General features: G+C 43.6%; 1 protein-coding gene across 1 annotated transcript in view; it reads left to right on the top strand.

The window, feature by feature from the left end:
* The first annotated feature begins 2504 nt into the window (after positions 1–2504).
* Positions 2505–27350, top strand: part of ACBD6 (acyl-CoA binding domain containing 6) — a 93686-nt gene continuing 68840 nt past the window's right edge. The window contains exons 1-3 of the mRNA XM_081915170.1: positions 2505–2783; positions 12083–12147; positions 13979–14075. Coding sequence (XP_081771296.1) covers positions 2520–2783; positions 12083–12147; positions 13979–14075 — 426 coding nt within the window. The 5' untranslated portion in view covers positions 2505–2519. The remainder of the gene's footprint in view (positions 2784–12082; positions 12148–13978; positions 14076–27350) is intronic.

A 27350-nucleotide genomic window follows, 5' to 3' on the forward strand; every position in this document is an offset into this window, starting at 1 on the left:
AATAATAAAAATACCACAAACATTCTTTTAGCAACAAAGACGAAAAAGAAGTATTATTCATTAATGGCATATGGATAATGATTGTTGCAGCTTGCCCCAGATATATCACCCTGTTCTATAGTCCTTTGCTTTTACTTTAATATTTCAAGGAATAGCTTTAATTTTGGATTTTAGATCAATAATCAAACACACCAGAGATTTAACTGAAAGCTTTAAAATATATATCATCAAGTTCAAGAAGATAGGTTTTGGTCATTCAGTCTTTCAGTACCTACAAATCAGACTTTGATTTTTAGAAATATTTAAAGCACATTTTATAAGGCAAGCCACCACAAAAAGTAGTGTTTGAAATGGTAAAGAAGGCAGCTGTTGGATCCAAAGAAAACTAAAAATAACTATCAAGGATATGTATTTAGTATAACATTCTTTCTGGTTGGAAATGTATTCTGTTGTGCCAAATGAACATTTGTAAAAAATGTGTTTTATACTGTGTTGTTGTGTTTTGTTGCAGTGATAGGCCATTTCTAAATTGTGGCCACGGGCTTTAAGTACAACAATGCTCTGAGTCCATTTGTTTGTTTATATATTTATAAACACATTCATTTATATATTTGTTTATATGCTTATATTGTTAATATCTTGCCAATCCTCCGTCATGGATGGAAATGAACACACACACACACACACACACACATATATACACACACACACACACACACACACACAATTTTAGGGGACGCGGGTGGCGCTGTGGGTAAAACCTCAGCGCCTAGGACTTGTCGATCGTATGGTTGGTGGTTCGAAACCCGCGGCGGGGTGAGCTCTCGTCGTTCGGTCCCAGCTCCTGCCCACCTAGCAGTTTGAAAGCACACTTAAGTGCAAGTAGATAAATAGGTACCGCTTTATAGCGGGAAGGTAAACGACGTTTCCGTGTGCTGAGCCGGTGCTGGCTCGCCAGAGCAGCTTCGTCAAGCTGGCCACGTGACCCGGAAGTGTCTCTGGACAGCGCTGGCCCCCGGCCTCTTAAGTGAGATGGGCGCACAACCCTAGAGTTGGACACAACTGGCCCGTACGGGCAGGGGTACCTTTACCTTACACATAATTTTATTTGTATGCCGTCTTCCATAGTTCAAACCATGATCAAGGTGGTTTACAACACGAAAAAAGTACACAATTACAAATATAAGAAAAGTAGTAGTAGTAGTTGTTGTTTAGTCATTTAGTCATGTCCAACTCTTTGTGACCCCATGGACCAGAGCACACCAGGCACTCTTGTCTTCCACTGCCTCCCGCAGTTTGGTCAAACTCATGCTGGTAACTTTGAGAACACTGTCCAACCATCTAGTGCTCTGTCGTCCCCTTCTCCTTGTGCCCTCCATCTTTTCCAACATCAGGGTCTTTTCCAGGGAGTCTTCTCTTCTCATGAGGTGGCCAAAGTATTGGAGCCTCAGCTTCAGGAGCTGTCCTTCCAGTGAGCACTCAGGGCTGATTTCCTTCAGAATGGATAGGTTTGATCTTCTTGCAGTCCATGGGACTCTCAAGAGTCTCCTCCAGCACCATAATTCAAAAGCATCCATTCTTCGGCGATTAGCCTTCTTTATGGTCCAGCTTTCACTTCCATACATCACTACTTGGAAAACCATAGCTTTAACTATATGGACCTTTGTTGGCAAGGTGATATCCTAAGATGCTGTCTAGGTTTGTCATTGCTTTTCTCCCAAGAAGCGGGCGTCTTTTAATTTCATGACTGCTGTCACCATCTGCAGTGATCATGGAGCCCAAGAAAGTAAAATCTCTCACTGCCTCCATTTCTTCTATGGACTCCATGGACAAAGACAAAGAAAAGTAGTAATAAACAACAAATAAAAACACCAGATATTATAAAACCAAACAGAACTATTTCTACATAAATCATAATAAGACACCCCCCCCCAGCAATAACAGCAGCAACCTTCTCCTACAAAACCCCTAAGGCCTAAGCATGAATGAACCCCGGAACGTTCCTTTCCAGCACCAACATTCCTTTCCGGGGTCACTTTACACCAATGCACCAGCTCCGCGCGGGGGACAGGAAGGAGCGAGGGTCACCACCGGAACTCTAGGCCTCAAAGCCCGCAACTGAGTTCGCGGAACCATAGACTCATAGCATGGTAGAGTTTTCCCCCACTCTCTTCCTAGCAAGAGGATAATACTTCCCCGGCGTGGAGCCGGCGCATCGGCGTAAAGTGACCCGGGGAGAGGAAATGTTGAGGCTGGAAAGGAACGTTCCGGGGGTTCATTCGGACTTATTCAAAAGCTCTTTGCGTATCTCTACGTGCCCCGGACCCGCGCGTGCGCGGTGGCTGGGCGCCTCACCTGGGCGTCCGCGTGAGACGCACGCGCGGGGGTGTCTGGGCGTGGCTTCGGCCGTTGGGCGCGAGCGGGAGTGGGCGGGGCCTGGCTGTGAGGCGGGAGGAGGATGGACTGACTGAGGCGGCTGAGGCGCTGAGGAGGCGGCGGCGGCGGCGGCCGGGCGGGTCATGGCCTCCTTGTTCCCGGCCAACGGGGCGGCGGGCGAGTGGGGAGGCGGCGGCGACGACCCCAGCTCGGCGGACGAGGGTGAGGGCGGCCGGGCGGCGGCGGCGGCGGCGGGGCTGAGGGAGTCGCCGGTCTCGGACTCCGGGAGCCGCTCGTCGTCGCCTCCGCCGATGGAGCAGTTCGAGCGGGCGGCGCAGCGGGTGCCGGCGCTGGCGGGGTCGGCCAGCCGGGAGCAGCTGCTCTACCTGTACGCCAGGTACAAGCAGGTGAGGCGCCTCTCGGGCCCGGCCCTCCTTCCCCACACACAGCCTCTCATAGAACCGCCCAGGGACCCCCGGGGGTCATCTAGTCCAACCCCGCCCCGGTGTGGGGCTCTCGAACCCACCACCCGGAGAGGAAGAGCCCCTCGCCCTCCTGCCCTTCCCCTGTGTTCAGAGGAGAGGTACGCTGCCCCTGAGCGTGGAGGGTCCGCTTATTATTAATTTTGTTTACAGTGGTACCTTCAGGTAACCCACTCCGCTAACCCAGAAATAGTGCTTCAGGTTAAGAACAGAAATCGTGCCCCAGCGGGAGGCCCCATGATCTAAAGTGGTGCTTCAGGTTAAGAACGGACCTCTGGAACAAATTAAGTACTTAACCCAAGGTACCACTGTATGTATTATGGTTTTCAGTTTTATATATTTCAATCATTCTATAATCGTTTTAACATTTCAAAACTTGACTTTCCCTCCTCCTCTTTCTGCGCTTTCTTAAATTTATTTTTTTAATATTTTCTGCATATCCAAATGAACTGAATTTGCCCATTCATTCATCTCACCTCCGTAGTTGGAGGTTCCACTTTGGCAAAACGGCGTAATAGATGTCTTTGAAAATGCCTTATTCTCCTGTTAACGGTCCTGCTTCGAATGTGTTGCTTTATGTTCTGCGAATGGTGTTTTATTCTGGATTGTTTGATGTTTTAATGAAGGGTGTAAACTGCTTGGAGAGTTTATTAATTTTTTGCTTAAAAACAGAACGTGTTATAGAAATGAAGATAGGGTCGTCGTCGTCGTCGTCACCATCATCTCCGTGGGTTGGCCTGTTAGATAGGACGGCCTTGCGAAGCCAGCGTGGGAAAGCTGTTGGGCTTGGCCTACTTGAGAGTTTCATAGGGCGGGTGTGTGCAGCATTGACCTTAGCCTGTGGTTTGTCATAGCTAGAACTATAAACCTACGACTAACTATCTTAGCCTTTTCTTGCGCTACCCACCCCATTATTATTTTTCTCACTGTAGCCTATTTAGCCACTCTAAAGTGCATGGCACTTTCTGGAGAAAGGAAGGAAAGATTGCAAGCTTCTCGGGAGTAGAAACACAAGTACCCACCAATGAAGGTTGCAGGGGAAGAAGAGGCAGAGAGAGTTAAATATAGGGAGAATGTGCATTCAGTTCAGATACATGTTTTAAGGCTTATGGTGCAGTCCTCTCCCCCAGGTGTGCATGTGGTGTATCTTCCCACTTCCTGGCTGAGTTGGCCTTCAGCTGATGTAAGTTGCTTACCCCATTGTATCTACTGGCAGAAGAAAAGCCCTGCTGGTGGAAGTTACACTGGTGCAAAATGGCCAAAGAAGAGGGTGGTAGGATAAAGAAAGTTGTGCTGCATCCCATCTCCCTCCATTCACTGGTCTTGTCCGTAGAGTTTGGTGTAACTTACACCACCAAAAAATGCAATTGTAACTAAAATTCACCCTGTGGGAGTCAGTGGAAGGCAGAAAGTGGAGGTTTATGCTGCTCCTGCCCCAGCCACAAGGAGTTCATTGTAGCTTAGTTTATCCAGGAAAAAGACCAGTATATCTGCCTGGTTAGGATTGCTCTGTTATTTTCAGCAGGGGATGAGGTAGTCAATGAACTTACACCACACACAGTATATTGCATCAAATGCAATATGCAAGACAACGCCCAATCACACCCACTCCATCAGAGCCAGTCCACAGACATCTCTCTAGATATGAGTTTAAATCCCCATTTAAATTATGTTGTCACAATCACTGTTCTTCTAAGCACAACCCACACAAGTGGGAAGAAAAAGAAGAAACTTAGCAGATCATTCACGTAGCTGCTTGGACAAGACGTCTGTTGAGAGTGCACAGACTCCCTGGGATAAAGGTTCAAGAGCCATTCAGGAAGAAAATACTCTTCCTAAACAGGTCAGAACATCCAACAAGAGCAGCCTCCAGTGGCTCACTCCATAGTGCAGAGGGCCGGAAAACACAAGTGGTAATTCATACCCCATGAATATAGCTCCATCCATCTCTTGCACGCATGCCAAAGTAACTTAAAAATGTCAGTAACAAAAGAAAAGTCGCTCCTGGGATTCAAACCCACAAGACACTTCTACTTACACACAGCCACAGCACCAGACAGGAATCATCCACACCTATGGGAAATCTGTGCCTCTCCTCTGTCCCCCATCAGAGAGCAGAGGAGCTGTGAGAGGAGCCGTAACTTGGTGGAATGTTTTACTTGCATAAATTTCCAAGTTCAAATCCAAGATATAACCCCTTAACCTGCACATGAGACGATCAGAATGAGTGCTGCAGGGAGCCATGTTGTTGTTGTTGTTTAGTCGTGTCCAACTCTTCGTGACCCCATGGACCAGAGCACGCCAGGCACTCCTGTCTTCCACTGCCTCACGCAGTTTGGTCAAACTCATGTTGGTAGCTACGAGAACACTATCCAACCATCTCGTCCTCTGCCGTCCCCTTCTCCTTCTGCCCTCCATCTTTCCCAACAACAGGGTCTTTTCCAGGGAGTCTTCTCATGAGGTGGCCAAAGTATTGGAGCCTCAGCTTCAGGATCTGTCCTTCCAGTGAGCACTCAGGGCTGATTTCCTTCAGAATGGATAGGCTTGATCTTCTTGCAGTCCATGGGACTCTCAAGAGTCTCCTCCAGCACCAGAATTCAAAAGCATCAATTCTTTGGAGATCAGCCTTCTTTATGGTCCAGCTCTCACATAGTTTGGCCCATGTGTGGGCTAACCCAGCCTTCCCCAACCTGGTACCCTCCAGATGTTTTGGATCACAACTCCATCACCCCGGCCATTGACCACACTGCTGGGAGTTGTAGTCCAAAACATCTGAAGGTACTGAGCGGGGGAAGGCTGGGCTAACACAACCCTTTTGCCTGACCCCTCTTCCTGATAACCTATATGACTAATCCATTCTCCACTGCTATTTTGTCTGATAGGTTGAGCCCTGTCCAGTAGTATCCCATGAGGCCTCATTGCCTATCCTTATCACACTCCCCATTTTTGCCTCATATGCCTTTACCATGGCACCCATCTCACTTGGGCACCCTGAGAAGCCTGCTTCCATACAGTACAGGGTACCTGAGTGAGCAGAGGAAGGGGCAGTGCCCTTGAGCCCATGAAGTTTTCTGCTTGCGTCCTCGCAATACTATGGCTAGCTGATTGTATTGGGCAGAATATATTTGGGGAAGGGATTGCTATATATCGGTTCCCAGCAACAAATCATGTAATGCTGTCAGCACCTTTTATGGATTATTGTCTGGCATGGAGCAGATCCTTAAAAGCCACAAGTGCAGAGTTAGGTCACCCTAGCATGGCCGTTGAAACTTGGACAGTGACTGATAACAAGGTAGCATGTAGGTTTCCATGTGGGACCAGCTCCAGGTCAGGAACACCTCCTCTTGCATAACTGTGATGGAGCTTGCAAGAGTACAGAAACCTGCATGGAGCAAGTAGGTTGTTAACCCAGAGGGACAGCCAGGAGCATCCTAGGCTTTGCTGCTGGTCATGAGGAGAGTCTCCCTCTTAGCCTGCAATGAATAAGCTGTGGGATAAAACCTGTACCTGTGGAAGAGAGGCCTCTGGAGAACAAAGTGACAGATGGGAGTAGCAAGTGATAGGCAGGAACTGGAGTGCACCGTTCTTGAACTGCTGCATGCATAGTAAGTGTTTGTGAGGAGGTAAGACCATCTATCTGAGTATTCAGCCAGGGCTTGTGCCTCAGCTGTGCTTCCCCCTCTCCATGGTGAGAGTATCAGGGGAAGAAACTTCTGGCAGTTCCCTCACTGTGAGAAGTGAGGCTATAGGGAACCAGGCAAAGGGCCTTCTCAGGAGTCGTGCTTGCCCTGTGGAACGCCCTGCTGTCAGATGTCAAGAAACAAACAACTATCTGAATTTTAGAAAACATCTGAAGGCATTCCTGTGTAGGGAAGTTTTTAATGTTTGATACTTTGCTGTGGTTTTGTAATTTGTTGGAAGCTGCCCAGAGTGGCTAGAGCAAACCAGTCAGATGGGTGGCATATAAATAAATCATCAGCATCATTATGATTATTATACTGCACTGACTGTGAGAATACACTGGTGTCCACAGCATTTGTGTGATTACAATCTATGCAGCAAAAAAGTGCTCTCTTTGAAGAAAGTATTGCATTTTATCTGGTACGAAAGTTAGCAGTTTTGCCTGAAAATGCAGTATTTCTACAACACGTTGTGGCTCTGAATGAAGAAATCTGTTCATATGCAGCAATGGATTTTGTTTTCCAGGCACAATAAACCCAAAGCCTGTTGGTAAATGGTGTGATACCCTGTTTTAGAGTTTTGCCTCTTTGCATAGTGTGGAGATGTGGGGAGGGGAAAAAAACATTGAAAACAAATGTCTGAAGCCAGCCCAACTGGGATGGGAAGCAGTGAAGCCTAGAAATGAATGAAGTGCCCTCGAGCACTTGTCAGCTTTGTTAGACTGCCTTTTACTATTTTATACATTCATCCTTGTGGCTATAGGCAGAATTTAAAGTCCTTAGGTGTGAACCTTGGGTCATTCCACACCAAATCTCCTGGTGCCATGTGCTCTCACGCACAATTCAGATTTTCGTCAAAAAAATTTTTATGTGTCGATACCTATGAGATTTTACCTATAATATTTTATAATATTTTAATACCTATAATATTTTAAGATTTTTTTGGTCCAAAATTGGGCACAGGAGAATTTTTTTGAAAATTTCGATTTTTGTGCAATTAGGGTAATGGAATTTCTGTGTCAGTGTAGAAAAAAACCTTCTGTTTTGCTTATTTTTCAACCGATTGGTCTTATTTTGGTATCAGAATAAAGCTAATTGTGGTCTCTTTCAAAATAAGGTATAAAAATGGTCTTAAGTGCCACAGAAAAGGGTCACTGACCATTCAAAGTGATTTTTTGTCATTTTATTCCCAGTAGGTTCGATAAGCCATAGCACACAAACCACAACTAACACGTTTCATACTTTTGTTGTAGAATAGGCTAACCATGTAGTTATGTTTTTAAAAATAAGAAGGGTGTTTTTTGCAGTTATAAAATAAATTGATTTTGAAGTAATTTTTTTTACAATTTTTATTTATTTATTTTTGTACAGTTCTAAGGTCTCTTTGAGCCTGAAATAACACACACATCAATGAGAATAGTTAAAATTGTACCCTCTTATGTTACAATGTCATCTGATATATTTTAAAAATTAAGTTTTATTGATTATTTGATAAAAACAAAATACGTCTCAGAGCCCTTATTCATTTTATTGTGTAAAACAATCCTGCAGTGATATGACCCTCATGTGTAAGTATGAAAAAATTTAAATTCCTCATTTCCTGCCTCTGAGGTTGCAGGTCTAAGCACACTTAATAGGAAATGAGCCCCATCAGACTTAATAGGAAGTAAGCCTCATTGAGGCTTATTGCTGAGCAAATCTTAGGATCGCACTGCACATCTGAGGTCCACAGGACTTTTCTAGCCTTGGTAAGTGGCATGAATAACTTGTTAATCAAGTAGTCACTCCCTTCCCATTAAATTGTGTTGTCCAGCCTCAGATTTGTAGGATACGCTTAACATTTGTTCTTTGTCAGAATGATTGTGTCTATATCGTATGGAAGGTTGACAATGCTGGTTTAACGGGAGAAAAGCAAATAACTCAGTATTTAGCAAAGAATCACACCTGGGCGAAAAGTAAAAAAATTATACTGTGCTCTTCAATATTTCCATTTTCAGGGCAGCTTATAAACTAGACACACAGGAAGACGAATAAAAGAGTTAAATTAAAACAGACAACATTTCAGTAAATTGTAACAAATGCCTGTAGTGACTAAAAACCAGAGTCAACTGATTAAACAGACTTGAATAGATTTTTTACCTGACACCAGAAAGACATAAGAGTAGGTGTCAGGTGAGCCTTTCTGGGAACAGCATTTCGTAAGATAAGTACCACAAATGAAAAAGCTGTTGATCACCCATCAAGCCTCCAGAATTGGGGCAATGTTGAGGATGATCTCAACAGCTGAGCAGGTTCACGCAGGTTGGACTGCAGATACTGTTTCAAGATATCAAGGGCTTTAAAACTTGCAATTTGAGTTTTGTTTGGAAATGGGCTGGTGAGAGGTTCTGAAAGGCTAATTCTGGTCAGTAGTCTGCAAGCGGTGTTTGACTGCCTCATTGACTTTATGGGATACAACAATCATTGTCTGGTGAAGTATGGGCATATATGCTCCAAAAATGTAAAGTACATCAGCCTCAGTGCAGACACCTGAATTATATGCCATTAAGGTAAAGGTAAAGGTACCCCTGCCCGTACGGGCCAGTCTTGACAGACTCTAGGGTTGTGCGCTCATCTCACTCTAGAGGCCGGGAGCCAGCGCTGTCCGCAGACACTTCCGGGTCACGTGGCCAGCATGACAAAGCTGCTGTGGCGAGCCAGCGCAGCACACGGAAACGCCGTTTACCTTCCCCCTAGTAAGCGGTCCCTATTTATCTACTTGCACCCGGGGGTGCTTTCGAACTGCTAGGTTGGCAGGCGCTGGGACCGAGCAACAGGAGCGCACCCCGCCGCGGGGATTCGAACCACCGACCATGCGATCGGCAAGTCCTAGGCGCTGAAGTTTTACCCACAGCGCCACCCTTCCTATTACAGTATGATGGCAACTGCCCACTGCCTCATTTCGGAAGAACTTTTCTCGTATTTGGCATGGCAATGCAAACTGCTGTTGCGCTGTTAAAAAAACCCTATCATTCAAGTACGTACATGGTGGTACTGTATTAATAACAAATGGGCTTCTAGAGTTTGTATCCTGGGCTTATAGAATCTGTTTTGATTTGAGGAAATCAGCACAACCACATTCAACATGTGTATATGAGTGCATTCAATGAAATGAGCAAAATCCCCCCAAGCAACCCCAAAAGGCGGGGACCCCAGCCCCAAACAAAGCATCTTCATTTTAGAAATACAAAAAAGCAGGGAAAATGCACCTGCACCCCCCCCCAAGGCAAAACACCACCCCTATCTTTCCCCATGCCTCCTAACTTAGGCAGCAGCAGGGCCTGCTTTGCTTTTGTTTTGTTTTTAAAGAGAAGGTAGAGTTCCAGCTGGAGACGGGTGGCGCTGTGGATTAAACCACAGAGCCTAGGACTTGCCGATCAGAAGGTTGGCGGTTTGAATCCCCACGACGGGGTGAGCTCCCGTTGCTTGCACGTCAAGTGCAAGTAGATAAATAGGTACCACTCTGGTGGGAAGGTAAACGGCGTTTCTGTGCGCTGCTTTGGTTCACCAGAAGCGGATTAGTCATGCTGGCCACATGACCCAGAAGCTGTAGGCCGGCTCCCTCGGCCAATAAAGCGAGATCAGCGTGCAACCCCAGAGTCGGTCACGACTGGACCAGGGGTCAGGGGTCCCTTTACCTTTAGAGTTCCAGCTGCACCCTCTTCTTTCCTCTGAAGACTACCTCTGGGCTCAGTGAGACTCTGCATTCTGGGGAAAGGGTGAATGACTGAATGCCTTCACTTCACTTTCAAGGCAGCTAAAGGTTAAAATAAACCCTGAAAAATGTTCTTAAAATTATAAAATTGAGGAGGGGCAGGGGGCTACAACAGGTGCAAGGAGGGTGTTTGTGGGCACCACTTGGGGACTCCAGGAATCAGTGTTTGCATAATCAACTAATACAAGAAGAAGCCTTGATAGCTTTAGATTTCTATCGTTACTGATTTAAGGCAAGACTTTACTCTTCAACATTCTTTCTCTCAATTTAATCATATAATCTGCATAAAAGACTGATAAAATATTGCTTTAGCAGAGACTAGTACCTCCATTGAATAAAAGGTGCTTACTCAGGTCAGTCCACTGTCCCTAGTGCAGCATTTGTGTTTTTCCTCACGTCTGTTTCTTTTCTCTACAAACTGTGATTTAGGAGAGAACAGCCCCTATAAAAAGATGTCAGTAACAGCTGAGCACTTTGTTAAGACACTGCTTACTTAAGCAGTTCAAGATAAATAGCATAAACACCTACTTAACTTTTCCACTTACTGGAGGTCATTTCAGAGTCTGACTGTGTGAACAGACCTGACAAGAGTTGCTCAGCTGATTTCTAAAATGTTTTTTCCTAAGAGTTAAGATAATGATGTGGCTTGTTGGGGTTTTGCAGTCCCCAGCTTACCTGTAAGAGTTCTAGACGGATGTGATGCCGGTAGACATGGTTGCTTGAATGAACACTTTGTTGGCTGTTATCTAGCAAGGAATTCCTTTCCTGGAACTATAGGCGCTTGTTCTAATGGGTTTTTTTTTTAATTGTTGATACATCTACTCTATAGGAAGGCCTGTGTGTACTTTATTTAAAATATATTTTATTTTACTAACAGGTGATAGTGCAAATTGGCACAGCCACTAAAGTTTCAAAGGTTGAGAGATGGTCTAGAAGAGGTCACAGTTCTCAGGATGTCTGCGGCCTCTTCTCAAACCATACTTCCCTCAACCCAAGACGCTGGTAATTTGCAGAGTTTGCATTATCATACTGGTGTAAAACCTAGCCTTTATTTTTATTTTTTGTATTAAAGTTTTCTAGTGATGGGGAGGGGCCAGAAACTTTGCCCCTAAACCACTAACCATGGAAAATGTTAGTGAGCTGCTTTTGAGATAACATGCATTGTTCCCCTAGTTTCAAGAGCTAGAAAATTTATTTAAAAAATAAGAACAGAGCAGAATTGTGGCTAGTACCACATTTGGTGCTTTTTGATGTGCTTTGCAGAATTGTATGTTCCAGCCCTGAGTATTTCTCCGTCTTCACCACTTCTTGCAGAATATCACCAGGCCTGGGTTATATAAATGTGCCTCTCACTCTGAAGAACCTTGAACTTACGAATTTATTTCTGTTGTGTCTTCATTTGGCGAACTTGGGAAAACAATTTATATGTTCTTAGAAAAAATTAAAAGCTAAAGTCACATTACAATGGAACCTCGGGTTAAGAACTTAATTCATTCTGGAGGTCTGTTCTTAACCTGAAACTGTTCTTAACCTGAAGCACCACTTTAGCTAATGGGGCCTCCCGCTGCTGCCGCGCCGCCGGAGCACGATTTCTGTTCTCATTCTGAAGCAAAGTTCTTAACCCAAGGTACTATTTCTGGGTTAGCGGAGTCTGTAACCTGAAGCATATGTAATCTGAAGCGTATGTAACCCGAGGTACCACTGTATTTTGTTAGCAAGTCCATAAAGACAAAAATACACCATCATTTCTTTAGCACTTATCCCAGCACTGTTCCCCATTCTATCTTTAGGTCAAATGTGGTAGCTGCAACACTCCCAAACCTGGGTTTTTCGACTTTGAAGGAAAGCAGAAATGGTAAGTGGAAATACCTCATAATTTCTATTTCCCAGTCCATTAGATAATTTTATTTAGAGGGTGCTACCATTTTTGTGTTAATTACTGAATGACTCTTGGGAATGCATTTTTATTTTTTGCTCCCCTCCTCATTTTCCAATTTAAAAAATGTGTACGGTAACAAACTCAAGGATTGTGCGGCTCACATTCTCAAACGGCTCAGGATTTCCCTGTTATGCCCTGCAGGTCACTACCCCATGGAGCCTTATAAAAATCTGCACTACCTGGAGCCTTGAAAAACAGCTTTTGGGGGATTTTAAAGAGCCATGTCTGAACTGTGATTAATGCCCAGGACTTAAATGAAATAGATTAAATTTAGAGGGGCACTAACAGTGCATGTGCAGAAGCCTGTTTTGCATTCTTTCTGAGCTGGAGAAGTACTTCTTGGGGAAATTGTGCTCTTTTTATCATACATCTGAACACTTACAGACAGGATAAATTAATATTCCAAAGTGATAATTAGAAATGTTGGTAGCACTACTGGCTGTAAACAAAACTGCATTTATAACTGCTATGTGTATTAATTTTTAAAACTCATCTAAAACATTTAAATAGAGTAAAAGCCAATAAAATGTTATTTTTCTTTAACACTGTTCAGTTACTATTTTTGCACTATAAATAATTGGCGTGCAAAGACAAATATACATAGATATAATAATTACAGTCATTCAGAACAATTTTGCTTTATATATAAACAGTTGTTTTTAATTAGTATGTCTCTCTTGGTTGCAGTAGCAGTATATTAAGATCTAATTTTAAGATGTTAAAAAAAACTAAGATCCATAGTGAGCTTATATTCTCTCTATGGATGAAAAAACGTTTCCTGAGTATTTCACTGTGGAGCTAAACAATTTTGTTATAAATTTGCTTTAAATTTATATTAATGTGACCAATATTTGACCAGTCAGTGGATGAAACTATTTTTGCATGTCAGTGTCAAATGACTAGCATCTGAATCAGGTACCGGCTGCATAGGTGACTACTTCACCACCATTGTGAGAGAGAAGAAAAGCTCACTATGGATCTTTTTAAAAAAGTCGCTCAAATAATGATTTCAGCAGCTCTCCTTTGTGGAACCACCAAACCTCTTTCTATGAATCCCTGCGTTCAAAGAGTGACTTAGAAGGTTGCCCCAATCTAATTAAGGCAGTGATGGTTATTATAATGGATTAATTATGGATGTGAAATTAAGTACCGCATTATTCGCCCTATAGGACGCACCGGCCCTTAGGAAGCACCTAGTTTTTTTGGGGGGGGGGCAATCAAGGAAAATTTTTTTATTTCCCCCCAGGTTTGCGCAGCCTCCCTAGCCTCTGTGGGGCAGCACACTCCCCCGAGCTTGTGGGGCTGGCGATGGGGAGAAGCAAGCTTGCTTCTCCCCCCCGCCAGCCTCCAGATCAGGTCGGGGAATAGCGGGGTGGCGGCGCTGCGCCTCCTCACTGTCCCCCGAGCTTGTGGGCTGCAGGCTGCTGCCTGCAAGCCTTGCGAGCCCGTGGAACCTCCCGCCGGGCTTGCAAGGCTTGCGGATAGCTTCCTGAAGCCTGGAGAGCGAGAGGGGACGGTGCGTACCGACCCCTCTTGCTCTCCAGGCTTCAGCGAAAGCCTGCATACGCCCCATAGGACGCACACACATTTCCCCTTCATTTTTGGAGTGGGAAAAGTGCGTCCTATAGGGCGAAAAAGATGGTATATAAGCCTGACCAGGGTATTGAATTGAACATGGGAAATCCAGAGATAAACACATTAACCTCTACTGAGTAGTGGATCTTCTTTCCTTACGTCTGTGTCCTAGGGAAGCTTGGAAAGCATTGGGTGATACAAGTCCAGAGCAGGCTATTCGAGAGTACGTCGCTACTGTGAAGAAACTGGATCCCACTTGGAATCCACAGGTAAGCATATATAATCATCTTTCAGAAATTCATTGTGTAGCTGAATAGGCCATAAAAGTCAATGTCCTGCCCTCAGGTCTGTGAATTTTGTACATTTTAATCAGGATGCAAGCAAATATGGGCTTTGCAGCTGGGGCAACTGAACACTTTCAAAGTAAATGGGTTCCTTGTGGGCAATTTCTGTCTCATGTCTAATCCACAGTGAAGATTTTTAGTACCACTGGCCTGCATTACTTGCCAAGCCTAGTAGCCACACACTGTGGTTTACCAGTAACATAATGTACTTCTTGTTTTTGCTACCTGACTGGGACTGAACAAAAAAGAAGTTGCCTTCAGCTTGGAGGTTGCTGTTCGCTACTGGCTGTCTCTTGGTGGATCACAGCGTGTGTAGCCTTGGAAGCTAAGTAGGAAGTATAATGCTAACTAACTTAGAGGAGTTACTTGGTTACCTCAGACATGTTTAGCAATAAGTGCAAGTAGTTTTCTTTCTCCAGTCTCCCAGTTGTCGAGGTCAATCCTATATAGTCAAACCTTGGTTGTCGAACACAATCTGTTCCAGAAGCTCATTCGGCTTCCAAAATGTTAGACAGCCAAGGCACTGTTCAAGTGGAAGCTGCTTCAGACGTTTAGCTTCCAAAAAATGTTCAAAAACCGGAGCATTTGCATCCGAGTTTTTGGCATTGGGGAGCGGAAACATTCCAAAATGGAGGCATTTGACTGTACACAAGAAGCTGGCGCAAAGCAAGCTCAGCAGAAGTTAAGCCCATGTCAAATCCACCAGATCCAAACTCCGTTCAGGCGTGGGGCTAGCACTGGCTGAATTGGCCTAAGGCTGACAAAGTGTGGGGGAGCCTTTAAAGTAGTGTTTGAGTTCTAACTAACCAACTGACCGTCGACCCCCCCCTTTTTTTTTTTGCTGGCTTCACTTATGCTGGGTTGCCAGGTCACATGACTGAGCTGAACGAGCTTAGGATCTGTCTAAATTCCCCCACCCTGGTCCTCCCCCACCCCTTTTTCAGGGGCAGCTTAAGTTTTGCCAACCTTGGCTCCATTGGCTAGTTGAGGACTTGAGCCAACGTAGGCCTAGCTGAGCTCGGAACCTACCGACTCTTGCTACAAAATTGCTTCTTAAATATACTTTTGTGAATTTGTGAGCAACTGGTTTTACGTGATCCTCTGTTACTATACAGTCGTAGCTTGGAAGTCGAACGGAATCTTTTCCGGAAGTCCGTTCGACTTCCAATACATTCGGAAACCAAAGTGCGGCTTCTGATTGGCTGCAGGAAGTTCCTGCAGCCAATCAGAAGCCACAGAAGCCCCGTTGGACGTTTGGCTTCCAAAAATAGTTTGCAAACCGGAACAGTCACTTCCAGGTTTGCGATATTCGGAAGTACTTTGCTTCAAATAATTTGTGCACTTCAAGCATTAAAACTGAATACTGTATTCAGAAACCCACAGAGAGATTTTTCTGAGCATTTCCTTTTAATACTTGAGACTTCCCTGATGATTCCTGATCCCCCTCAAAGTCTTCCTCTGAGCTAGTGGGCATCACAGGGCCTGCCCAAGGTGAGCTGTGCCTCAGTTCCCTTTGGTAAGTCAGTCAATCAATTTATTACAACAATGGAACATAAGTAAAATAAAAGGTGTCACTGATAGTGGCTAAATTTCTATCAGTAACTGAGAAAAGGAGAAAAACTCGCCATTTGAAACAGGAAGGACCATCTTCAGGGGCTAACTCAGGCTTACTGTAGCTCTGTATAATTTTTTGTTTTTGTTACTTTTGAGTATGTTTTGCTCTGAGATTCTGCTGTGCTTTGTGTGTTTGTTTTACCTTTGGACTATTGTTTGTAATTAATTGATTTAATTCTTCTTGTAGTTTGAGCTGTGGTGCTTGTATTTTAGCATAAAGCACTTTGTATAGCCCTGGATTTGAAGCAGGAAGAGCTTGACTAAGCAATAATATGAAATAATTATAAACCTAATTTGCAGCCCTCAGAAGTTAAGAAGTATTAAATAGCCTAAGGCTTGAGCAGGTCCCTGCTGTTGGCGCAGCCAGTTATTTTCTTCTAACAATTACTGTAACTACAAATTATTTTATTTGAAAACTGTATGTTATATCCTGAAGGTATATTGTACTACTGTGCTGTCAAAATTACTGGAGTTACTGGAAAGTTGGTAAACCAGACCTACTCTGTTCAGTGATTTCTTATTCGGAAATCATTGCCCTTTAAAATTGCTTTGTAGTTAGCTAACATTTAGGCCACAAGAGGGAGCTCTGATTCTAATAGTGAATGAAAGTTCATTTGTCATAGAGTTGTGATTCTTTCACAGCAATTGTTTGCTTCAGATTTTAATTTAGAATTTTGTGGGGACATAGTGTAAGTGGGTTACCTGTTACCTCTTCCTTTTATGTTTAGAACTTCTACTGATTCAGGAGTTATAGATGTATTTGGCCAAACAAAAGGTGGAATGGAAAATGCTTATTGCTTTCTCTTGTTCATCTTTCTGTTAAGAGCCTAAGTGACTTGCTTGATCTAGTCCAGCATCTCATTTCCAAAGCAGCTCACCAGACTCTGGGAACTCAAAGCAGTGCATGAAAGTGGTCGCTTTCTTTTCCCTTCTTGTCTCTGTTGATGGTTTGTTTTTATATTATTTATTGCATTTGTATATCACCCATACAACTGATTTCTTTGGGTGGTTTTACCTTCATAGTTTCTTGTGATTACACCTATTTACCAAGTTTGAACCTTTTAGAGAGATACAATATGTATTTAGATAATTTCTGCTCTGCACTTGATCTGTCAATAGTTTACTAATTTATTGAGAAATTAGAAAAAAGTGTGTGTATTATTAGAGAAGCAGGATGTGACCTTGCGTTTTCAGCTGGTGGTGTCGAGGGGGAAACATGGAGAATAGCCAGCGTGCTGTTAGAAACTTGACAGGCTTGAAAGTAAATAAAGCAATGGTAAAAGCTCACCTGCTTAGGGCACAACACAGACTTAGCCTATAAATCCTGTGTTGAGGTGGGTTTTTTCCCCATTTTCCTTTCTGTATAACAGCCTCTAGAGGGCAGTGTATCATCAAGTAGCCAAACAGCCACCGCAGACAACTAAAATAAAATGTCTGCTACAGTTGAAACGTTTGAAGTTTCACGGACAAATAATTTCATAATTCACTAGAACTTCAGCCGTGATACTGAATAAATAATACTGGAGAAAAGCAGTTTCTTTCTGTGCTGATAACACTTGTAGATAGTGCTGCATTTATAGCAATGTTGCAGTAAGAAATGTTTAGGTAGCAAATAGAATGGATTGTGTTGATTTAGTTAGTGGCTCACAGTGCCTCCCAACCAAATCCACAGATCGAAGGTATCTTAATCATTTTAGGTTGCCACTTCTCTGCCGCTTTAGAAAGCCTTAAATGCAAGAGCAGTCTCACCAGCTCTGTTGCCATCATGTAAAGAATTTTTCCTGCATAGGGAAAGCATTTTTACTTGGCCCTATCCTTAACAAAATAAATTTTAAAAATGCATAATCTATATCTATGACCACACTGTGATTTAAACAAAATGAAAACTGTGGGTTGTGTTCTGGATCTTGGGTTCCCCAAAATACAAACTTTTGGGTTCCATTCAATGCTATTGCTACTCACAGTAGGCCTATTGAGCATGGCTAACTTGGGTCCATTACTTTCAGTAGGCCTACTGTCAGTAAAACTTAGTTGGATATTTAGTAATAACCCTGTGGGTGGGACTCACCTAACCTGCCCTGTGAGTAGAAGCCCTGTGCAATGACTTCTACTGCACAACCAGGCTTTCCACCCTCTCTTCCCCCTCCGCACTCCCCAAAATTGGCTCTGGGGCGTTGGGAGAACCTTCAGAACAATGTGTGGGTTCAAGAGAGGAGGTATCATTCCTCCTGGCAAGCAGGCCTAATGATTGGAAGGGTGTGGTGTTCAATTCCACTCTGTCTTCAAAATTATTGTAGAGTTACAGGTTTTTGTTGCAAGCCCATCTCTCAGTTTTCATTGTAAAATGAGAGCACTCAAAAGAAAAACAATTTCTCAGTGATGAAAATTAACATAAGATAGAGAACATTTTGTTGCTGGAAGAGATGAGCTAAATACAGAGTTTTAACAAAGCTGTAGCTTGCAAGCAAACCAGACTCCACATGTCTCTCTAGTTTGGTCACGCAAACAGATGCCACGTTGTTAATCTGTCCAGCGAGCCATCATCTGCAGTGAGGAGGAGAAATAGAGGTTTGGTTAGGATTACCACAGGTTGGGAGGAGAACAAAGGAAAATATGTTGGGTCATGGCCTAATTTAATCTATGGCTTCTTTTATATCCTGCCTTGTATCTTTATTTTGCTAACACAAGAATGACTCCATTAATGATACATGATTTGCAAAGAAAGCCAGCTCTTCCACATGCTACTATTGTCAGTACTCCCATTGTGTGCATGTTATATATATAAAAAGTTGCTCATGTTATTTAAAGCAAGACAATATTTGTGTAAAATAGTATCTACATTATGTAGAGGGTTTTGTTAATTTTGGTGTCTGGCTCAGATAGGTTTTTAAAAATTTAATTTGATAAGCTTCATGTATGTTTCAATTTTCTGTTGTAAGTGATCAGCCTCATGCCTAATTATATCAGTTGTTCTAAGGTGAGGCTTCTACTTAAAACTTGCTGTGTTTAACATTGTTTCAAAACCCACCCATAATGTTTCTACACTGTCTAATACTGCACAATCCAAATAAATGCTTCCTAGTTGTTTTTATTTCTTTTAAAGCTTTTCAATATGGAATATGTATAAATATGCATAACAATAAAATGCCAGAGACTTAAAAACTTCCTAGTAGTGGAATGTCCCCCCAAATCACCTTTTTGTCCACCTTGCGAAATATATGGAAGGTTTGCTTCTGTACAAGCAATGACAGTTTTGCACATGTTCAGCATGTGTGCAACTGTGCACTTGTGCATTGCCACAACCTAGGAGTGGCTAGAAAAGGGAGCGGGGATGGAGCAGGCTTATGCTGACATGAGGGGGTCAGGAACGTAATTCATGCACAAAACGGTCGTTGCCTTTATTTATTGTATTAATTGCTGTTAAGTGAGCATGAGAAAGACCCTATTCTCATATAGTAACTGACAAAATGTCCTAAATATGATTCTCTAAATAATACTGTAGTTAAAAATACAGTTCAGCCTTTGCTTACTTCTGGATTGTGAGATACATTTGACGATCATGCAAATTTCAGGACACACCCAATAGGTGCATTTTTCCACTGTTTCGTGAGCTGGTCCATTTCATTGGACTATATGAAGAGCATGTGTCATTATGTGCTACGCAACTGACAGCACTTGCCTGTGTTCTGACTAGGCCGGATGCCACAGCAGCTGTGGCACTTAGGAAAATTCTGTTAGAGTCTCTATTGCTCATAATACTGGAGAGGAAGGTGTTCAAGAGGCTTGTGACTATATCTCACAACCAGCTTCTCTTCCTGGTCCTCTGTGGAGTCATTGCCTGCTGCTGAATCTCCTCCTCCGGAGTAGCGTTGGAGCTGTCTGGCAGCCAAATGTGTGCTCCTCCAGGGACACTGGGCTTCTGGTTGCGTTATGGTGCTGCCTTTGCTCATAAGGCATCGGTGATGGGGTGGGCAGGGCTCAAGATGGAGTGAGAGGAATTATTGGGTGCCAGGTGAGGCATCCCTGAGATAGGGCTCTTCATCCCACCTTTGAATTACTGTGGATTCCTATATATCAGTGTTTCTCAACCTTGGTCTCCAGGTACTGTTGGACTACAACCCCCATCATCTCTAGCTAGCAGGACCAGTAGTCATGGATGATGGGAGTTGTAGTCCAACAACAAATGGAGACCCAAGTTTGAGAAACACTACTCAGTGTCTTCAGTTGGTGTGGCGTTCCCTGCAGGAGCCCCCCAAGCCTCTTCCTCTGACAAGATCTCTCCATGATCTGGGTTGGATATGATCCTTTCATGCGAATGATCTGTCATTTAATTAAGGTTGAGTGGAATTTTAAATGTTACTGGAATGGTTTCTGTTGTGGCCCTGTATCAATAAGCATGTTGTAACAACTATTCTTTTTACCTGGTGTTCTATGCTGGAGTTATCAGTTGCCTTACAGATCTCATTCTGTCAAGCAAAATTGTCAGATGCACTGTGTGTCACAACATTAGCAGGGCCATTTCTTTCTTTCCCACCACTCGAATAAGTTAACTAATTTGACAAATGACTGACATTTCCCCCTCTACTGCAGTCACAATTTGCACTGAAGTACCCATAAACACCAGTAGCACTGCTCAACTGTTTCCTAGTTTCTTCTGAGGGCCATCTCAAACCATAGGTTCCATATAGCAAGAAAAGAATGAAATGTCTTTTTGCAATTAATGTAAGTAAAACTGCACATGGAGGTTGATCTCTTTAATATTTTTTTTTAAAAAAAAATTGGCCTGGGTTTATAGGCTATTTGTTAGTTCTTTGATTTTATGTCTCTTTAAATTTATGGACTCTTAACTTTTATTTATGACAGGGCAGTCATCTTCATTCTAGCAGTTGATTGAAATAAATTACTGCCAGACCAGCTACTGGAGTTTAAACTGACATGATGTAATAATAAAACTTAAAATAATAATAATTAATAATTAATAAACAGATTTGCACAGGATGGGACCTTTCCTGGAAGTTCTTTCTTTCTGTTAGATACCAGCTTGCATGGTTTTTATCTTAAATTTCTCTTACATTTAGAGAGCAGTCCTGGGCAGAACAGCTAAGCAGCTGTTGGATGCTTCAGTCCTCCCTCTGTGGGTGGTGCAGTGGTGGAAAGATCTGGCACTGTTGCCTTTCCATGGTTGGTGAGCATGAAAACAAGGCATTGGGGGGAGGTGGTGATCCTGGATGTAGCAGGTATAACCCTCCCCCTTTCCCCTGAGGTTGTCTGGGGTGGTTTAGTAAAATGATGTGCAGTTGGCCTAGTGCTTGCTGATTTTTGAGGATAGTTCAAGCAGAATGGTGTTTTTTTTTGCAATATACAATAAGCAGCATGCTTTTTTAAAAAAGTTTTCTATATAATCACCTGAACTACTATAGCTTGCACCCAGATTTTAGATTCTAAGGATTTTAGTTTATTGCCCCCAAATGCTGGCAGTGTTGAACATGGTGTTTGCAGCATAGTGAATAGCTTCTCTCTAAGGCTGCTGCTGATGTTGTTGTTGTTTAGTCATGTCCGACTCTTTGTGACCCCATGGACCAGAGCACTCCAGGCACTCCTGTCTTCCACTGCCTCCCGCAGTTTGGTCAGACTCATGTTTGTAGCTTCGAGAGCACTGTCCAACCATCTTGTCCTCTGTCGTCCCCTTCTTCTTGGGCCCTCCATCTGTCTCAACAACAGGGTCATTTCCAGGGAGTCTTTTCTTCTCATGAGGTGGCCAAAGTATTGGAGCCTCAGCTTCAGGATCTGTCCTTCCAGTGAGCACTCAGGGCTGATTTCCTTAAGAATGGATAGGTTTGATCTTCTTGCAGTCCATGGGACTCTCACGAGTCTCCTCCAGCACCATAATTCAAAAGCATCAATTCTTTGGCGATCAGCCTTCTGATCTGCTGATACCTGGGTTCAAATTTCCACTCAGCGGTAGAGCTCACTGGGGAACCTTGGGCCCGCAGGGTTGCTGCGAGGATAAAGTATGTGTGCATGTGCATGAACCATAGAGAAAGGGCAGGATAACAATGAAATAACATAATTGCAGAAATGTAAGTTCCAAAAATACCTTGTTGGGCCCTTAAGTAAAAGGGAAAAATATGTTTTACTGGGGGGTGCGCTCCCGCTGCTCGGTCCCAGCGCCTGCCAACCTAGCAGTTCGAAAGCACCTCCGGGTGCAAGTAGATAAATAGGGACCGCTTACCAGCGGGAAGGTAAACAGCGTTTCCGTGTGCAGCTCTGGCTCGCCAGAGCAGCGATGTCACGCTGGCCACGTGACCCGGAAGAGTCTCCGGACAGCGCTGGCCCCTGGCCTCTTAAGTGAGATGGGCGCACAACCCCAGAGTCTGTCAAGACTGGCCCGTACGGGCAGGGGTACCTTTACCTTTACCTTTTAAGACACAAGGAATGAAAGCAAGCTTTCAAAAACTCTTTCAGGAAGTCATTCCTATTTTAATAATATTTGGGAGGCAGGTGTGAGAGTACACACACATCCAATTTGCTTTATCAAATTTTAAAATGGAAAGTAATGTGAGAATTTTAACTGTAATGAATTGGAGCTGTAGCTCATTGAATGGCTTAAATAGTTGAAAAGACAGTTTGCTGAAAATGTACGGTTCTTCATTGGTCTTTTGAAATCATTCCAAGTATTAATTCTTGCCCAGTCACTTGGTGTGGCTTTTCACTGGAGCCAAGGAGTGCTGCTGAGAACAGAATATTAAAATGGGATGTTTTTGATAGAGGCTAATAGAGGTCTGTGACCAAGGTATAATATCCTTTTGTAAGAGGTGGATTCACAGAAGGAGTCTAAAATGGAAGCCTCTCTTTGAGCATGCTTCTTTTTATCATGTTTACATGTAAACTGATGTCTTATTCTATAAAAAGTGTCAAGTACTCTAAGATGTACCCACATTTTAATAAAGGAGGATGCTTTTATGGGGAAATCGACACTGTTTTAGGCATTCAGGATGTGGTAGTGTGAAGTGCAGCAGTGTTACCTACAGATAAAGCCCTTTGGAATGACACTCATTTCATGCCTCATTAACTATCCTGTCAAAGAAACACTCTGTATTGTTGTGTCCATGTTCTCCTAATAAAGACAGGTGTGTATCCCCTTATTTTAGAGACTGCAATCTTGGGCCACCTGATTTCCAAGGTGGTGCATTCTCTCTCTCTCTCTCTCTCTCTCTCTCTCTCTCTCTCTCTCTCTCTCTGCATTGGCTTTAACTAGCAAAGGAGAGGTAGAAGCAATTACAGCACACACAATTAACCAACTTCAGATCTCCACCCTGGCATGTAATTGTGACTGTCAAACACAATTAGTGTCTGATCAAATTTGGTTCCTAAAGGAGAGCCGGGTCATGACACCGGGACAGAAAGGAAGGGGAAAGGGTACCTGAAACTTTAGGAAGGTTTTCATCTTCCTCTTCCTGTTCAGTAAAATTATGCAAAGAATCTAAGTTCTACTGTTTAATATCAACAAGAAACTAGCTCTTCCCTGTTTAACTGACAGACATGGTTTTCTTCGTTTCTATTATTTGCAGTAAAATAATGACCACTAATGAATGAATGCTAACAGTCTTCTGATATTGCCATAGTAGAATTTTTTTTATTGATGTTACTACATTTCTTCTCCATTTATCAGTTCATCAATCAACTGGACTGGGTGGACAGGTTTAAATCACCCAGCACTAGGAATGATAACCACCAATCCCTGCTCAATCAACTGATGAGTAGGGCTTGGGTGATTTGCATCCCCAATGTGGTGGATAAAGAAGCCGCCCATTAAAAGAGCTGGGAGCTGGGAACAGTTGGGACATTCAGTTCATGTTTTATTTTTATTTTCTGCCAGTGCTGCACATGTCATTGTCAGCAAAGTCTTGGAGACCGGAAAAATGCTTGGGGGTCAGTGGTTCACCACCCCTAACATTGTTCTGTTCTGTTTCATTTTACCCTAATGTCCACATCTAATGGGTATTATTTGTATGAATACAAGATGTTTTTATTCAGTCTGCTTGAAACAAACTACTTTGCTTCATTCTGGAATCATGTTTTAGTAGGATTACTATAGAAGAACAGTTAATCAAGAAGGAAGGTAAAGACTCATTCTCAGAAGACCTTGCATATCTTCTTACGTGTGTTCATTGTTGAGTGCTGTGACATTCTTAAATCTTCTAATCAAGGAAGAGAATAAAATTTTATCATTTTAACTGGTTTCACTTGAGTGTATTATTCAGAAGACAGACTGGTTCTTATATAATTCACATAATATATCTCAGAACTACTTTGCTGAAAGAGGCATATGTATGCATTTATTTTGCCACTGAGTGGTTCTGAGGAACCTCAGGATTCCTGAAGACGCATTTTGAAAAACTCTGTATTTAATTCATCAGTGGATACAGACTTCATGTTAAGAGTACAGAGAACCTTTAAGGAAATGCTTGAGTTACTGAGGTTTTCTTCCTTTATATAATGCTTTGCATTATAGCCATCCTCTTCAAATATTTGATTGTTCAATCATGATTTGATTTTAATTCTGTTAGAGCCTATAATTGTGTTTGAGTTGCTGTCTTTTAAAAAGAGAAGATTGAGCTAAAATGGTTGTGGAGGCATTGGACAGTGTATTTAATGTGTATGTCATTATATGTTAACCTCTGATCTGGGATACGTGGCACCTCTTTTATGCTTGACAACAATTTGGAAGTATATTTCTTGACATTGTGTATAAAGGAATAAGAAGAGGGGGGGAAAGAGAGGCAGAAGTGAATTAATGATGTTAGAAAATACCACTCCCTGCATTTTCATTCCATTTGGAATACAGCTTTCAAACATGTAGCCCTCTGGAGCACCATTGCCAATGACAGCTAGTCAGGATCTGATTGTATCCTGAATAAAGCTGCTCCTTTTATTGAAAAATACACTGTATTAAGCCAGTAATGGGAACACTTTGCTGTACTTGTTTTGAGTGAATCTATATGTTCTGCCCAGTTCCAGATCAATTTTATTAGCTTAATCTCTTCCAGGAATACAGGAATGGAAGAGGATTTCTCAGGACTGTGGAGTCTAGATGAGTCATGCCATTCATAGTAAAGTCACAGATGTGCTCTTATTGAAGAGGGCATTGAGTTAGAGGTTGTCCGGACTATAGCATGCCATGTGCAGAGCAGAGCAGGGTACATTAGCAGACCAAATAAATGTAAATAAAACAAAACATGAAAGTGCAAGGGAAAAGCTCAGACACATTGAGAGGTGTAGTAGGAAGAGATTGACCCATTTTGGGGAGGGGGCATAGATAGTTTGATGGAGGAGTTCAGGCTTTGCATGTACAGGCAACCCCCAGTTTGCATGGGGGTTGTGTTCCAGGTCATTGTGTGCAACAGGGGAGCGTGCATAATCCCATTATGCCCCGCCCCTGTTCTTCCCCCTTTTTCGAACACTTCCAGTGTACATGGGTGCGATCACGCATCAATTGGATGTGTCTAAATCGGTCGTTTCCTCTACCAGGCTTAATCTTTGGCATCTCTAGTTAGAGATCTTAGCTCTCAGAGCTGGGAAAGATCTTTGCCTGAGATCTTAGAGCAGAGAGGCTGCAAATTGGAGCTGACAGTTCTGTTCTCGATGGAGACATGTCCTCTAAGTAGCCATTACACCTGGGAACCGATGCCATGAGTACACAGTTTCTTCTGGGATATCTTGTGTGCTATACATTTGAGAAGGAATATACTACACAGTGGGCCATAGTACAATGCTGAAGCACATGGCTTGCATGCAGAAGGTCCCAGGTTCAGTCCTTGAAAAGTCCAATTACAGTGGTACCTCGGGATGTGAACGGGATCCATTTTGGAGCCCCATTCACATCCTGAATGGAACGTAAGACGCAACGACACATCTGAGCTTGCGTGGGTCACGTTTCGCCACTTTCGGCATGCGCGTGACGTCATTTTGAGCGTCTGCGCGAGCGGCGAAACCCGGAAGTAACGCGCTCCGTTACTTCCAGGTCGCCGTGGAGCGCAACCCGAAAACACTCAACCTGAAGCACATTCGACTCAAGGTCAGAAGCACTGTTGGAGAGTGGCTTCCATTCAGAGCATACATGGCTGGCCTGGCCTGGTACAATAGGCAGTCCCCTATAGGTAAATGTAAAGGGACCCCTGACCATTAGGTCCAGTCGTGACCGACTCTGGGGTTGCGGCGCTCATCTCGCTTTATTGGCCAAGGGAGCTGGCGTACAGCTTCTGGGTCATGTGGCTAGCAGTGCACGGAAACGCCATTTACCTTCCCGCCAGACCTATTTATCTACTTGCACTTTGACGTGCTTTCTGCTAGGTTGGCAGGAGCAGGGACCGAGCAACGGGAGCTCACCCTATCGCAGGGATTCAAACTGCTGACCTTCTGATCGGCAAGTCCTAGACTCTGTGGTTTAACCCACAGTGCCACTCGCGTTCCTTCAGCAGTCCCCTATACAGCTGCGTAATAATTTATATCTCTGAGGGCTTGTTTGTATGATGAATTATTCTTCAGTACCAAACTTGTAACTTGTTCATTCTTCGGTTTCTTTATACAATTGGGGGTTATTCAAGCTGATCAAGAGAGGGAAAGTGCATCTAGAACTTCTTACTCCATTTTACTTCTGAACAAGTAATCATACAACATTGCAGATTTGCAGAGATGGGCGCATAGGTCAGCATTAGAACTAACTGCAGGAACACAGTGGCTTGATTTTCCGGAAGTAGCTGATTTGGGAATGTGGCTAAAATACTCATTTCTGTTGCTTTCAGCAAGCACCTTTGTTTGTTTGTTTGTTTGTTTGTTTGTTTGTTTGAATGTGTACACTGCCCCCTCATGGGGAGTGAAGCGGCGATCCCAGGAAGTGGCCTGTGCTGACTCAGGGCTCTCCTCTGGGCGCTGCCATTTTAATTCTTAAGAGAGAAATTTGAGGTAAAAAATGGGGGGGGGACGACGACGTATTTTTAAGAAATATTTTTAAAAATTAAGGAAAGGGAATTAAGATTTAAAAAATAAAAGATGGCTGTAGCGGCAGTGGGCTTCTCAAAAAAAAGGGGGGAGGTTTTGATTATTATTAAAATATATTTTCCAGCAAGGGTGTGTGTGTGTGTGCTGCACTCTCTTCTCTTCCGGGGTGTCCTCCATCGCGTGGCCTCCCTCTGGTCCCCGGCGTGCTCTTGGCATGCTACCCGCCAGGGAGGTAGGCTTGGGTCGGGCCTGGGCTTGGCTGCGCAATTTGTCACAGCCTCCCTGGCCCTCCTGGTACTCTCCTACCTCTCCTTTTTCCCTTTGGTGTCAGCGGCAACAGTGGCAACAATGGTAAGCTGGGGAGGTCGGGGCTCCTTTTTTCTTCGGGTTGGTTCTGTTGGGCCATTGGCCAGGTATTCTCGGTCCCAGCTCAGCCAAGGTCGTTGCCAGGGGGGCGGGTTCTGGCGGCTACCCCGGCTGACACACCAGGCACCCCCGGTTTGCCTCCAGTGGCAGTGTTGGCGGCAGCAGTTCTGGCGGCCTGGGAGGTAACCAGGCAACACAGTTGATGCTGGCTGCCATCAG

Source organism: Podarcis melisellensis (genome assembly GCF_964234715.1).
Source record: "Podarcis melisellensis genome assembly, chromosome: 6".
Lineage (NCBI taxonomy): Eukaryota > Metazoa > Chordata > Lepidosauria > Squamata > Lacertidae > Podarcis > Podarcis melisellensis.